This window comes from Crocodylus siamensis, chromosome 4, assembly GCF_052110815.1.
Source record: "Crocodylus siamensis isolate JL-2025a chromosome 4, ASM5211081v1, whole genome shotgun sequence".
Classification (NCBI taxonomy): domain Eukaryota; kingdom Metazoa; phylum Chordata; order Crocodylia; family Crocodylidae; genus Crocodylus; species Crocodylus siamensis.
In genome coordinates this window covers 141,910,504-141,923,782 of record NC_143398.1, presented here as the reverse complement: position 1 = coordinate 141,923,782, position 13,279 = coordinate 141,910,504, and the positions used below count along the sequence as shown (strand labels likewise).

At 48.3% G+C, this 13,279-nt stretch overlaps 1 protein-coding gene across 1 annotated transcript in view; it reads right to left on the bottom strand.

Moving 5' to 3' along the window:
• A2ML1 (alpha-2-macroglobulin like 1) overlaps nt 1-13,279 on the bottom strand; it is a 43,813-nt gene that overhangs the window by 11,448 nt on the left and 19,086 nt on the right. The window contains exons 21-27 of the mRNA XM_090043965.1: nt 7,860-7,981; nt 7,059-7,110; nt 6,503-6,586; nt 4,956-5,132; nt 4,536-4,617; nt 4,245-4,401; nt 144-218 (exon numbers count right to left, since the gene is read on the bottom strand). Of these exons, the coding sequence (XP_089900091.1) occupies nt 144-218; nt 4,245-4,401; nt 4,536-4,617; nt 4,956-5,132; nt 6,503-6,586; nt 7,059-7,110; nt 7,860-7,981 (749 nt within the window). The remainder of the gene's footprint in view (nt 1-143; nt 219-4,244; nt 4,402-4,535; nt 4,618-4,955; nt 5,133-6,502; nt 6,587-7,058; nt 7,111-7,859; nt 7,982-13,279) is intronic.

Here is a 13,279-nt window from a genome sequence, read left to right as displayed (position 1 = left end):
CCCTGAATTAGGTAGGTCCCTACTTATTGGCAAAGTTAAAAGTATGGCAGTTATAACTATTCAGGGTGCATCACACAGGGAAAGCCTGGCCCACAGAGTTGTCACAGAGAAGAGAGGATGTGGGCATTCAGGACTATACTCACACTGAGTGGCTTCCCTGCCTCCAGCAGTGCCGACGTTATGTATGCAGTGAGCGAGATGTCATCATTTACGCCACCCTGCAGGCCACACAGAGAGAAAGAAAGAGATTGGGAGGAATCAACCTCAAGTGTCTCTATACTAATGCTAGGAGCATGGGGAAGAAGCAGGAGGAACTTGCATTCCTGCTTGCAAACAAGAACTTCAACTTGGTTGGGCTTACTGAAACGTGGTGGGACCCTAGTACCCATGACTGGGCAGTAAGCATTGAGGGCTATAGGCTGTACAGACATGATAGAGTAGGGAGAAGGGGGGGAGGCTGTTGGTCTCCATGTTAAGGAGCATTATACATCTTCCATAATCAAAATGGTATCAGAGGAGGGGCAAATTGAGGTATTGTGGGGGGAACAACCGGCACCATACCTACAGGTTAGGGAACTCCCCTCTTGTCAGCACGGAGGTGGAAAGGGATCTGGGGGTCATCATTGACTCCAAGATGAACATGGGCTGGCAGTGTGGGGAGGCAGTAAGGAAGGCCAGCCGCACCTTGGCATGCATCCACAGATGCATCTTGAGCAGGTCCAAGGAGGTGATCCTCCCCCTCTGTGCGGCACTGGTCAGGCCGCAGCTGGAGTATTGCGTCCAGTTCTGGGCGCCACACTTCAAGAGGGATGTGGACAGCATGGAGAAGGTCCAGAGGAGGGCCACTCGTATGATCAGGGGACAACAGGGCAGGCCCTATGAGGACGGGCTGCGGGACCTGAACCTGTTCAGCCTCCAAAAGAGAAGGCTGAGGGGGGATCTTGTGGCCTGTTATAAACTAGTCAGGGGGGATCAGCAGGCATTGGGGAAGTCACTGTTTCCCCGAGCACCACCAGGAGTGACCAGGAATAACGGTCACAAGCTGGCAGAGGGTAGGTTTAGGTTAGATATCAGGAGGCGCTACTTCATAGTCAGGGCAGCTAGGATCTGGAACCAACTTCCAAGAGAGGTGGTGCAGGCTCCTACCCTGGGGGTGTTTAAGAGGAGGTTAGATGAACATCTTGCTGGGGTCATTTGACCCCAGTACTCTTTCCTGTCATGGCAGGGGGTCAGACTAGATGATCTGCTCAGGTCCCTTCCGACCCTAGAAACTATGAAACTATGAAGAATACAAGGAGGTCGAGGGGGAAAGGCACTTGCTAGGGGGGGTCTACTACAGGCCGCTACATCAGGAGGATGAGCTAGACCTGGAATTCTCATGGCAGCTCTCAGAGGCCGTACGGTCAAGGGACATGGTTGTCATGGGGGACCTAAACTACCCTGACATCTGCTGGGAGGAGCCGTCAGCCAGATCCAAGCATTCGTATAGGTTCTTAACATGCATACAGGACCTTCATCTAATGCAGGAGGTATATGGTCCCTCTGGGGGACATTCCTTACTGGACTTGGTGTTGGCTATGGGGGATGACCTGGTGGGGGATCTACGGATACTAGGTAACCTAGGGAACAATGACCATCAATTGATTTAATTCACTATCCGGCATAGGGTGGGAAAGATAACCATTAAGGCAGAAGTGCTAGGACTTCAGGAAAGCTAACGTCAGTGTGCTCAGGATATTAGTTAGTGAGGCACTGAAGAACAGGAGCACTGATGAGATGGGAGTCCAGGAAAGGTGGTCATTCCTAAAGGGAGCAATCCTGTGGGCGCAGAAGGAGACAATCCCATTGCACAAGAAAGGGGGCAAAGGGACCAAGAAAACCTCTTGGCTGAAAAGGGAAATCCAGGAAAGCTTAAAGGCAAAAAAAGAGGCACATAGGCTGTGGAAGCAGGGGGTAGCTACCAAGGTGGAGTATACCTACTTGGCCTGCACTTGCAGGGAGGCAGTTAGAAAGGCCAAAACAGAAATGGAACTCAGGTTGGCAATGAAAATTAAAGACAGCAAAAAGTCCTTCTTCAGGGATATATGGAGTAAAAAGAAGGTGCACGGTAGCATAGGACCCCTACAGGACAAACTAGTACAATTAGTGACATATACGGGGGACAAAGCTGAGCTCTTCAATAAATTTTTTACTTCTGTATTGGACACAAATCAAGATAAATGTCCTAATTGGATCATGGACAGACACAGTAGGGACAGCAGCCCACCAAGTCTTAGCACCGACTTGGTGAAGAGGCACTTGGAAGGAATGGATGTGTTTAAGTCAGTAGGCCCAGATGATCTTCATCCAAGGGTGCTGAAGGAATTGGCCACTGTCATAGCAGAGCCACTCATGGTGCTCAGGTCAGATCCCAGAGGACTGGAAAAGGGCTGATGTGGTCCCTATTTTCAAGAAGGGGAGGAAGGAGGATCCAGATAACTTTATACCGATTAGTCTCATCTCTATCCTTGGGAAAACCTTTAAAAAATTATTAAGGATCACATTTGTGGGAGTCCAGCTGGAAAAATAATGCTGAAGGGCAACCAGCATGGATTCATAGCAGGTAGATCCTAACTAACTTTGTTTCTTTTTATGACCAGGTCACAAAATGCTCATTTACTTGGATTTTAAGAAGGCCTTCGATATGGTATCTCATCCTAGTCTCATAACAAACCGAGTGGCTGTGACATAGATGATTACATGGTCAGGTGGGTGGCAAATTGGCTTAGGGGTCACACCCAGAGAGTGGTGGTGGACAATGGAGTCCCACAAGGTTCAGTCCTTGGACCAGTGCTGTTCAAAGTCTTCATCAGTACTTGGATGAGGACATGGAGAGCACTCTGTCCAGATTCACAGATGATACCAAATTATGGGGTAAAGTTAACACACTAGAGGCTATGGAATGAATCTAGGCAGATCTGGACAGGTTGGAAAAATGGGCAGAACAGAATAGGGTGCAGTTCAACAAAGACAAGTGCAAAGTGCTGCATCTAGGGAGAAGGGATCACCAACACACTTACAGGCTGGGGGAGGACCTTCTCAGCAGCACAGCAGCAGAAAGGGATCTCAGAGTCATTGTTGACACCAGGCTGAACATGAGTCGTCAATGTGATGAAGTGATGGGTAAAGCTAACTGCACTTAATCATGCATTAGTAAGTGCAGAATGAACAGGTACAGGGAGGTGATACTTCCCCTTTATGTGGCACTGGTGAGACTGCAGTTGGAGTACTGTGTCCAGTTTTGAGCTCCGTACTTCAAGAGGGATGTGGACAACCTCAAGAGGGTTCAGAGGAGGGCCACTTGTATAGTTAGGGCCCGCAGGCAAAGCCCTGCACAGAGAGATTGAAGGACCCAGATCTCTTCAGCCTCTGCAAGAGAAGGCTAAGAGGTGATCTTGTGGCTGCCTACAAATTCATCAGGGGGGAAAAGCTCTGTTTACCAGGGCACCCCTTGAAATAACTAAAAACAATGGCCACTAACTGATGGAGAGCAGATTTAGGTTAGACGACAGGAAGAACTTCTTTACAGTAAGGGTTGCCAGAATCTGGAACGGGCTTTCAAGGGAGGTGGTGCTCTCCCCTACCTTGGGGGTCTTTAAGAGAAGATTAGACGTGCACCTGGCTGTGGTCATCCAACTCCACTGCTCTCTCCTGCCTAGGACAGGGGGTTGGACTCAGCGATCTACTGAGGTCCCTTCCAACTCAAACATCTATGAATCTATCAAACAATGGGTCGCCCCTGCCTTCTAATGGGGAGATGTCTCACCATGAGATCACACAGACCCTTCTCCATGCCCTACAAGGGGGCGGGGGGTTAGGATCAGTGCTTCAAATAAAGGGAAGAAGGTTCGTGCAGAGAGAGAGTTCACTGGGGAGTGTGAGATGGAACAGCCCTTTCTCCTATTGTGTAATGAGGGGAACACCTAGGTATTTCAGTGGGGAGGAGGAGAGAGGGAAGGGTCGTGGTTTCTTATTATCATCTCCCCGGGCTCTAATAAAAAGGGATGAACTGGATGAAGCCCACTACATCCCTCCATCTGGACTCTGAAAAGAAGAGACTGAGGGAAAAGTCTTGTCATACTCTGCCATGTCAAAGTGAAAGGTAGTTTGCCCATCAAAGCCTAGGAGAATGTTATTGGGCCCCTGCCCCAGGGCCAATAGCTTGCCCCTAGGGAGGAATTACTGGACAGTGGCCAGGACAGTACCTTCATTGCTGTGTTGAAGAGCTTTCCCATACTGGAGTAGCAGCCACTGGTCTGCTGGTGCCCAGCCATCCACTGCAGCGCCTGCTGGATGATCTTGTCATCTATGAAGATGTGCTGCTGGGCTTGGATAAAGCACTTGGCCACAAAAGCTGTCAGCCTGAGGCAGAGGAGGAGGGATAGAGTGCAGGGAAGCAAACAGGGTCATGGGTAGAGAAGGGGTGGCTGAGACAGCTTCAGGACTGGGGTCTGGGGAGGAAATTCATTACTACATCAATGAGACCACATACTTACCATGTGCTGCTTTCTCCATGGTTCTCTCCAAAGGCACTGTAGGAGCCATCCTTATGTTTGTACTGAAGCTGCCTTTGGTACCCTGGGCAGGAGAAAAATCAAGCCTGGAGACATCTCTGAATCAGTGAACATCCCCAGCTCAACCAGAACCAGAGGGAGATTTAAAGGAAAACCCAGGAAATGTTCAGCAATTGTCTGAGCTTACACAGCAGCAATTCTGCCTCAAGGCTCCATGTCAGACCCAAGTAACTCAGAACCAGCTATGAGGCACAAGTTCACATTAAGTCCCCCACCCCAGCTCCCACCCACAGTCTGAGGACACCTTCTGGGCACTGTGGCTCAGGCTGACAGTGAAGAGGAGCCTAGGATGGGATGGGATGGGATGGAGAGAGCAGTGGAAGGGAAAAGCACTAGACTGACCTGTTTGCAAGAAACCCACAGCTCTTGCCTTCAGCTCTTTGCTCAGCTGCCCTGTCTTCTCCAGGTATTGCAGTACATAGACAATGGGGGCAAAGAGCACCATGTTCTGCTCTCCACAGCCATGGGGCATCTGCACCAGCTGGTCCAGGTTCTCCAGCACTGTGCCCATGATGTCACCTGGACAGACAGACACATGACCAAAGACAAAGGTGACCCCATTGACAACCATGTGTCTGTGTCTAATGAAATAATTTTCCCTTGCATGAAGGTGCCCCACACATCACACCGCTGCTCAACTCACAACACTGCATACACCCACTGACAACAACCTGCCCTCACAGCCCACTGCCTGCAGCTACAGACCATTTCTGCCTCTCCTGCCCCACCACTGCCAACCCTTATCTCCTCTTCCCTGCCCTCTTCAGTCCTTCAGGCTGATTATACCCATAAATCTCTACCCCCTCCACCCTACCAACATAACCCACCTCACTGGCCCCCTCCCACATGTAGACCACAGAGCTGTGAGAGTCACTGATTTTTTTATTCCAAGGCTGCACTAACATTTTTTTTTTAAATGGATTCAATCTGAACCAAAATGAATTTTATTTCATTTCTCTACTGAAACAAAAATTTTTCATTTCAGTTCAGGAAAATCATGTCATTTGACCTCAAACGAAAGCATCTTTCCCATTTCAAACATCTGCAACAAGAGCAAAGTGAGGGGCATAGAGAACTACCTCTAGGCCCCTTTCACAGAGCCCAAGAGGGGCCAAAAGGGGTAGTAGTTGTAGCATACCACAGGTCTCTGGAGGGAGCAAGGAAATGGGAGACCTGCTTTTAATTCTCTCCACTGCTTGAGGGGACTTGAGCTTACCTCTCCCCTATTTAAGGGGAGCATCCTGACCACCATGACATAGAGGCATTCTTTCTCTCAGGGAGTATCTACATACTTTTATAAAGAGAAATACAAGAAACAGGAAATACGGAGGCAACCACCTCAGAACAGCTCAGACCCTGGGGGTCCAGGCACTGTCCTGGGAAGTGTGAGATGTAGGCTTAAATCCTCCAAGGCAAAGAATGGGATTGAGCCTGGGTCCCTCGCATCCTAGGTGAGTGCCCATAAGAACATGACACCAGCAGTGTAAGACCATGCGCCTGTATGAAGGGGACCCACGATAACCAATGTATTTGCTGAAAGGGGATGCCCCCCTCCTACTTTTTTTAATTTAGCCCTGAAAAAATATTCAGTGAATTCATTCCAAATGGTTTCAACCCAACCAAACCCACTTTTTCTAGAAAAAAAAAAAATGCTAACAACCCTCTCCATCCTTGATACACATGCATAACCTTCTCATAGCCACCTCTACCCTACTCCACAACTATGCATCCCTCCCTATATAGAAGCCCTCACCACATCTATATACTCCTTCAGGAACATGCTCCCCTTCCCTGGCACCTCCACTCCCTCAAAAACGCACAATAGGCCTATGGCATCCATTTGCACCCTTGCCACTTCCAGATAAACCATGGCCTGACAGCTTCTTTACCGAGCAGAGACACTTGGGCTCTGGCTGAATCTGGCACCACGTTCTCAGGTACTTGCAGAGACACCGAGTCTGAGGTAGAATTGCCTGCCAGTGAAATGCATAAAGAAGAGTGAACCAATGTGGGAGGGGAATTACAAGAGATCCCACAACAGCTAGAAATACTGTGAGATGCTCCCAGCAGGGATGGGGCTCTGGGACTTGGAGACATTGCAGCATGCAGACAAATAAACTGCACCAGCAGGGATGGAGGGAAGGAGAAGGAGCAGTCCTCATGGTTGTACCCTAACCCCCTCCCAAAGAAGCACAGGGTGCAGCTCTGCCTCTTCTCCTCCTTCTGCCAGCAATGCCCAGGAAGCACTTGCCCTGGAGTGCACAGTCCAGTGAGGCAATCCTACTTGCCATTTGTCTCCTGGCAGAGCAAATGATCTTTGGCACAGTGTCTTCCAACTGGTGAGCTCTTCCCTAAAATGTGAGCATGCAGATGGCTTTCTCTCCCCAATCCAGGAATATGTGGCTACTGTGTCCCACTGGCTGTGGTCCAGTGTGACCCACCTACCTGCTGGGCAGAGCAAGGAGCCATGAGACTTCTCCACAAGGATGCCCTCTGGCTTGGGGAAGAAACACAGAGAAACAGGTTAAAGTCATCATAAAAATAACCCACATCCGATCTTCAGATTTGGGAGACCGTGTGACTAGGTTGTGTGAGCAGAAGCATCCTGTCACAGAGCAGAGAGGCAACATTGTTCACCTCCTGTGAGGCCAGGGTTGAAAATCCCGCATTCAGATCTGCACACCTTAGGAAGAATGCCAAGTCATTTTACACATCATTCCTGGCAAAACACCCATGACTAGAGGGTGTTAGATGTTAAAGGAGCGGGAAGACATACCCATGTTTCACATTAGCCTCGTGGTTAGGACACCCTCCAAGAACAAAGATGACTTGGGTTCTAGGCACCCATTGCCTAGAAGCAGCTTGAACCTACATAACTCACTGACTTTCTAACACAACATGCTGAGCACCAGGCTTCTGCTTAGGTAATGAGGGCATATTACCTAATAGTGAGGACTCTGTTATGCTATGGAAGACTCTCCCCAAGTAAACATGGTAGAATTCCCACCACTCGAGACAATGGAAACTAAAGCTAGGCAAAGTCTGGGAGAATGGGCTGTAGGGGACCATCCTGTACAGGCCCCACGGGGATGAAACAGAGGTGTGCAGAGGAGACTCCTCCAAGCTCTAGGCATCCATGATGCTTGGAACAGCAGTTAACTGGGACAGCTGATGGTAGCACTGAAGCTAAGAGTGGGATATCTGCTTGTGCTGTCTCTCCACAGTTCTCTGGAATGGCAGGCTTACCTGGACAAGGAGATGTTTGATCAAAGTATCCTTCCAGCCCTTGCTTGGCACCGGCACCTTCTCGCTGCCACACACCTCTTTGCTATCCAACACCTCTGCAGTGATGGTGAAATTTACCTCACCTGGGATTGAAAGGGCAAAAAAAAAAAAGAACAAGCTCTTCAGAGCTTCTGCTAGCACAACATGGCCCACCAGGCCATTCTATCCGGCCTGTGGCGCCTCTAAAAAATTTAGAAAATTAATATTTATCTGCCCCTGGCTGCCTGTCATGCAGCCCTCGATGGCTTGCCAAAATTCAGTAAGTGGCCCTCCGCCTGAAATAATTGCTCACCCCTGTGCTAGCAGCTGGCCCCTTCCTGGCAAAATGTGTCAGTGCAAGGAAAAGTGATAGTGCTGGGGAAGAGGGTTGGACTAGATCAGTGGTTCTCAGCCTTTTTTGTACCACAACCCTTTGTAAATATTGATGGCCAGTCCCCACCCAGTAAATAGTTAAAGTAGAAAACAGCCCCCTGGCCCTGCTGATACCCCTCATTCCCAACCCACTGCCCCTCACCCCCCAGCCCTGCTGCTGCCCCTCACTCCAGACCTGCTTCCCCCTGTCCCCAGGCCCCATCCCCCACAGAGTGCTGGGCGGGGGGGGTGTGGGGTGGGGGTTTGTGGGGCATGGGGGGGCACATGCCCCCTCAGATTTGTGTGCCCACAGCAGGCATGGGGCTGCAGCCTGACCAGACCAACTGGGCAGGAGCTGCTCCAGTGGGACCTGGCATGGGAGGACAGAGTGGGGCGGTGATACTCTTTGCTGCCACCACTACCATCAGGACTCTGGCACAAGCCATACTACCAGCAACATAAACAGTAATAGACTGGGGGGGAGCCACACTACCTCCACCCTCACCTTCTCCCACCACTAGCCACTTGCATGCTGGGCTGCAGCTCTACCCAGCCGCCAGGCCCTGGCCACCAAAGGTCCCCAGCAAAGGGGTAGATGGCACCTGTGCTGCCACTACCTCACCTCCCCTCAGGGGTATAGCCGCAGCTTGAGGGGAACTGTGGTGGCATTGGCCAGGCCATGGCAACAGGGTAGAGCCATGGCCTAGTGCACAAGTGGTTGGTGGCAAAAGGAGGTGAGGGCAATGAAGCCCCTCTCCCATGCATTACTCCTTGTGCTGCTTGGCATGGCTGGTGCAGGGGTCCCAGTGGTGGTGGCAGCAACAATGAGTCTCACAACCCTGCTCCACCCTCCCATGCTGGGACTGCAGAGGTGTCTCCTGCCTCTGCTGGTCCAGCCAGGTTGCAGCCCCATGCCTACAGTGGATGCACAAATCTGGGGAGGCACGTTCCCCCCCACCATGCCCCTCAGATGCATTGCCTGTGCTCCTCCCCCCCCCACCCCATAGACTTACCTGCAGGAGCTGATCTCAACACTGCGGCTGCCACGTGCATGTGTGCGCACGCATATGCACATAGTGCCCCCTGTCTGATCACCCTCCTCCCACTCCCGCTATCCCCAAGCAGCCCCTCGCAGGCTGGAACTCTGCCACCCTGCGAAGGGAAATGCATGCCTTTCCATGTTTTTCTTCTTTAAAGGAGAATCCATTTTTTAAGTTTGTTTGCAACTCTTTCATATATTCTTGCAACCCACTTTTGGATCGCAACCCATAGGTTAAGAAACTCCGAGCTAGATGACCTCTTGGGGCCTCTTTTCTGGGATTCTATGATCCTGTAGAAACCCAAAGTACAGGACCATAGCACCACAGAGAAACGAGGCTGGAAGAGAACTCAAGAGGTCATCTAGTCCAACCCCCTACTCAAGGAAGGATCATCTCTGACAAAAATCATCCCAGAAAGGTGTCTGTCTAACCAGCTCTTGAAAACTTCCAAGGATGGAGATTGCTCAGCCTCTCCTGGTAGTTTGTTGCAATGATTAACCATCCTCACAGTGAGAAAATTCTTCCTAACACCCAACATTTATCTCCCTCATTACAGTTTAAGGCCAATTTCTCCTTATCCCATCCCCAATGATTGTCTATCACCATCCTCTTTTACAACCACCCTTCAGGTATTTGAAGACTGTTATCAATCCCTATCTCCCAGTCTTCTCATTTTCAGTCCTAAAAACCCCAGTTCTGATTTCCTCCCCCCACCCATAAGTCATGTTTCCTAGCTCTCTAAGCATTTTGTTGTTCTTTTCTGGACTCTTTCCAATGTGCCCACATCCTTTTTGAAGTGCAGTGCCTAAAACTCACCAGTGCTGTATAAAGTAGAAAAATCACTTCCCCTGCCTTTCAGGCAACACTTCTGTTAATACAACCTGGCACACTATTGGCTTTTTTGGCAACACGGGAACACTGTTGACTCTTATTCATATTATAGTCTACCATAACCCCCAGGTCCTTTTCTGCAGTTCTGTAGCCTAGCCAGTCATTCTCTAATTTGTATTTGTGCCTGTGATTGTTCCATTCTAATTATAGGACTTTGTATTTGTTCTTATTGAATTTCATTTTATTAATTTCAAATAGTTTGCTAAGACCATAAGCAGTGCAATACTGGGTCAGATGATCTGTCCCAGCATACTATCTTTGACAGTGGCAGTAGCAGAAGCTTTAGAGGGAAAGCACATGAACAGGATATATATGCAGTGATTCCCCACTGTCATACCTTCCCTGGTATCTACCATTATTAGTTTAGGGGTGTCATAGGATACATCATACATCCCTGACAGTTCTGTACAAGAGCTATAAATGGACTTATTCTTCATGAATTTGTCTAAATCCTTGATGAACCTGATTATACTATCTTCCTCCACAACTTTTAGAGCTTGTTGGCACAGAAAGTGAACTATGCACTGCCTAAAAACAAGACTTTCTCTTATTTGTTATAAACCTATCTCCTGAGTTTGAATGGGTACCCCTTAATTCTTCTATTTTGAGACCCAGTGAATAACAGTTCCTTATTCACTTTATCCATACCCTTCATAATGTTATAGACCTCTAGTATAACTCCCACCTCAGCCTTCTCCTTTCCAAACTGAAGAGTCCTAGACTCCTCAGTTTCTCCTCTCACAGCATACCCCTGGTCATCCTGGTTGCCCTTCTCTGTGTCTTTCCTAATTCTGCTACATCCTTTTTGAGACGTGCAATCCTGAAGTGCAAACAGTGTTCAAGAAGTGGGTGCGTTATGGATCTATATAGTGGCATGATCATGTTTTCAGTTTTATTTTCAAATACCTTTCTCATGATACCCAACATTTTACTGGCTTTTTTAGTCACCACTGCATATTGTGGTGATATTTTTAGCAAAATACCTACCAAAACTACAAGGTCTCTTTCCCAAGCCATAATACTTAGTTCAGAGCACAACACTGTGTATGGATATTTGAGGTCATTTTTGCCCATATACTTTATCTTGCACTTGTTGACACTGAAGTACATCTACCGCTTTTTTGGCCCACTCACTTAGTTTTGTGAGATCTTTCTGCAGTTCCTCACCATGAGCTTGGGATTTGACAACCCAGAATAATTTAGTATTGTCTGCAAAACTGAAGGTTTCACTGGGCACTCCGTTTTCTAGGTCATTAATGGAAATGTTGAACAAAACCAGGCCAACTACAAGTCTCTGGGGACCACCACTATTGACTTTCCTCTGTCCTGAAAAGTGAGGATTTAGCCATACCCGTTGTTTCCTATCTTTTAACCAACTTTTGACCCACAAAAGAACCTAACCTCCAATCCCATAGTAATTCACTTTTAACAGCCGTTAGTGAGGGACCTTGTCAAAAGTTGTTTGAAAATCCAAATATATTATATCAACTGAAACGTCCTTGTCCCCATGGTTGTTAACAGCCTCAAAAAATTCCAGCACATTGGTGAGGCAGGATTTTCCTTCACAAAAAGGCTGACTCTTCCCCAGCATATCATATTTACCCATGTGACAGCAGATTTTATTCTTTATTATGGAGTCTACCAACTTGCCAGCGAGAGAAATGAGACTCACTGGTCTTTATTTCCCAGGATCACCTCCCGAGCCCTTTCTGAAGATGGGTGCTATGTTGGCAACCAGCCAGCCGTCTGGCACAAAAGCCATTTGTAACAAAAGGTTACATATAACTGCTCCCAAAAGTTCTGCAATTTTCATCCTTTAGAACTCTTGCGTGAATACCATCCACTCCCCGTGATTTATCAGTGTTTAATTATTGGTTTGTTCTAAAACCTCCTATGCTGAAGACTGTCACTTCAATATAATGCAGTTCTTCCACCTACATGCTAGGAAGAATTGATTTGGGGCAGGAACCCCCCCAATATCCACTGCAGTAAAAACAAACGGAAAGAATTAATTTAGCTTTGTTGCTTTGGTCCTATCATCCCTGAGTACCCCTTTCATACTTTTGTTACCTAAGGGTCCCACCAAGTCTCTAGCTGGCTTCCTGCTTCTGGTGTAATTTTAACAAGTTTTCATTGTTAACAATCCTTAGAGATTTTTTGTTCATCTAAGTTTGCTTTTATATGTGACCTGCCAGAGTTTGTACACTTTCCTGTTTTCCTCATTTAAAGATTCTGCTTGTATTGGCGTGCTTGATGCTCTTTTTTGATTTACTGTGCATACTTTTCCTGAGCCTCTATTTGGGTGTTTTTAAACAGCTTTGAGGCTACCTGCTGGCCTTACACATTTTTGACTGCTCCTTTTAGCTTCTTTCAAACTTCCTCATATTCGTGTAATTTCCTTTCCAAAAGTTGCATATGGGAGTGGTGGATTTATATGGCTTACTCCCCTGCCCTGGAATGTTGAATTTGATGATATTATGATCACTTCTACAAAGCAGGACACCTATAGATAGCCAGTAATGGATCCAGGAATGGGGCAAGAAACGTGCAGCCCCTGTTACTTTGGCTGTGCCGTACACGTGTAGTGAGCTCTGAGCTTACTGCCTGGTCGGTGCGGGCTCCTGATGGAGTTCTGTGGGAGCAATGAGCTTTCAGTGCAACAGCTGATTGGGACAGGAGCTGATTGGAGCTCCTGCTTTTATGTGGCCTTAGAGCCCAGGGGATGTGTTGCTACTGCTGTTCACCCCTTCCTTGCCTCCCACTTCCTGCTGAGCTCAGGAGTAGGGGAAAGGAGGGGTAGCAGGGCTGCCCCCCTGGGCTCCTCAGCAATGTGAAAGTTAGACTCAAGACCAAGAGCCTACGCATGGCATAGCCAAAAGGGGTACAACCTCACCACTTCACCCTTCTGAATCTGCCCCTGCAGAAGCCTCTTAAACTAGGTCCCGTGTGTGAATCAGGATTAGAGCTAAAATTGTTTTTTCCTCTTGTGGGTTTCCAAGGCAAGTTGTTCTAAAACAGGCTTGTCCAACATACGGTCCTTGGGCCACCATGTGGCCCACCGAGTCATTTTCTGAGGCTCCAGGTGCTGCAACGGGAAAC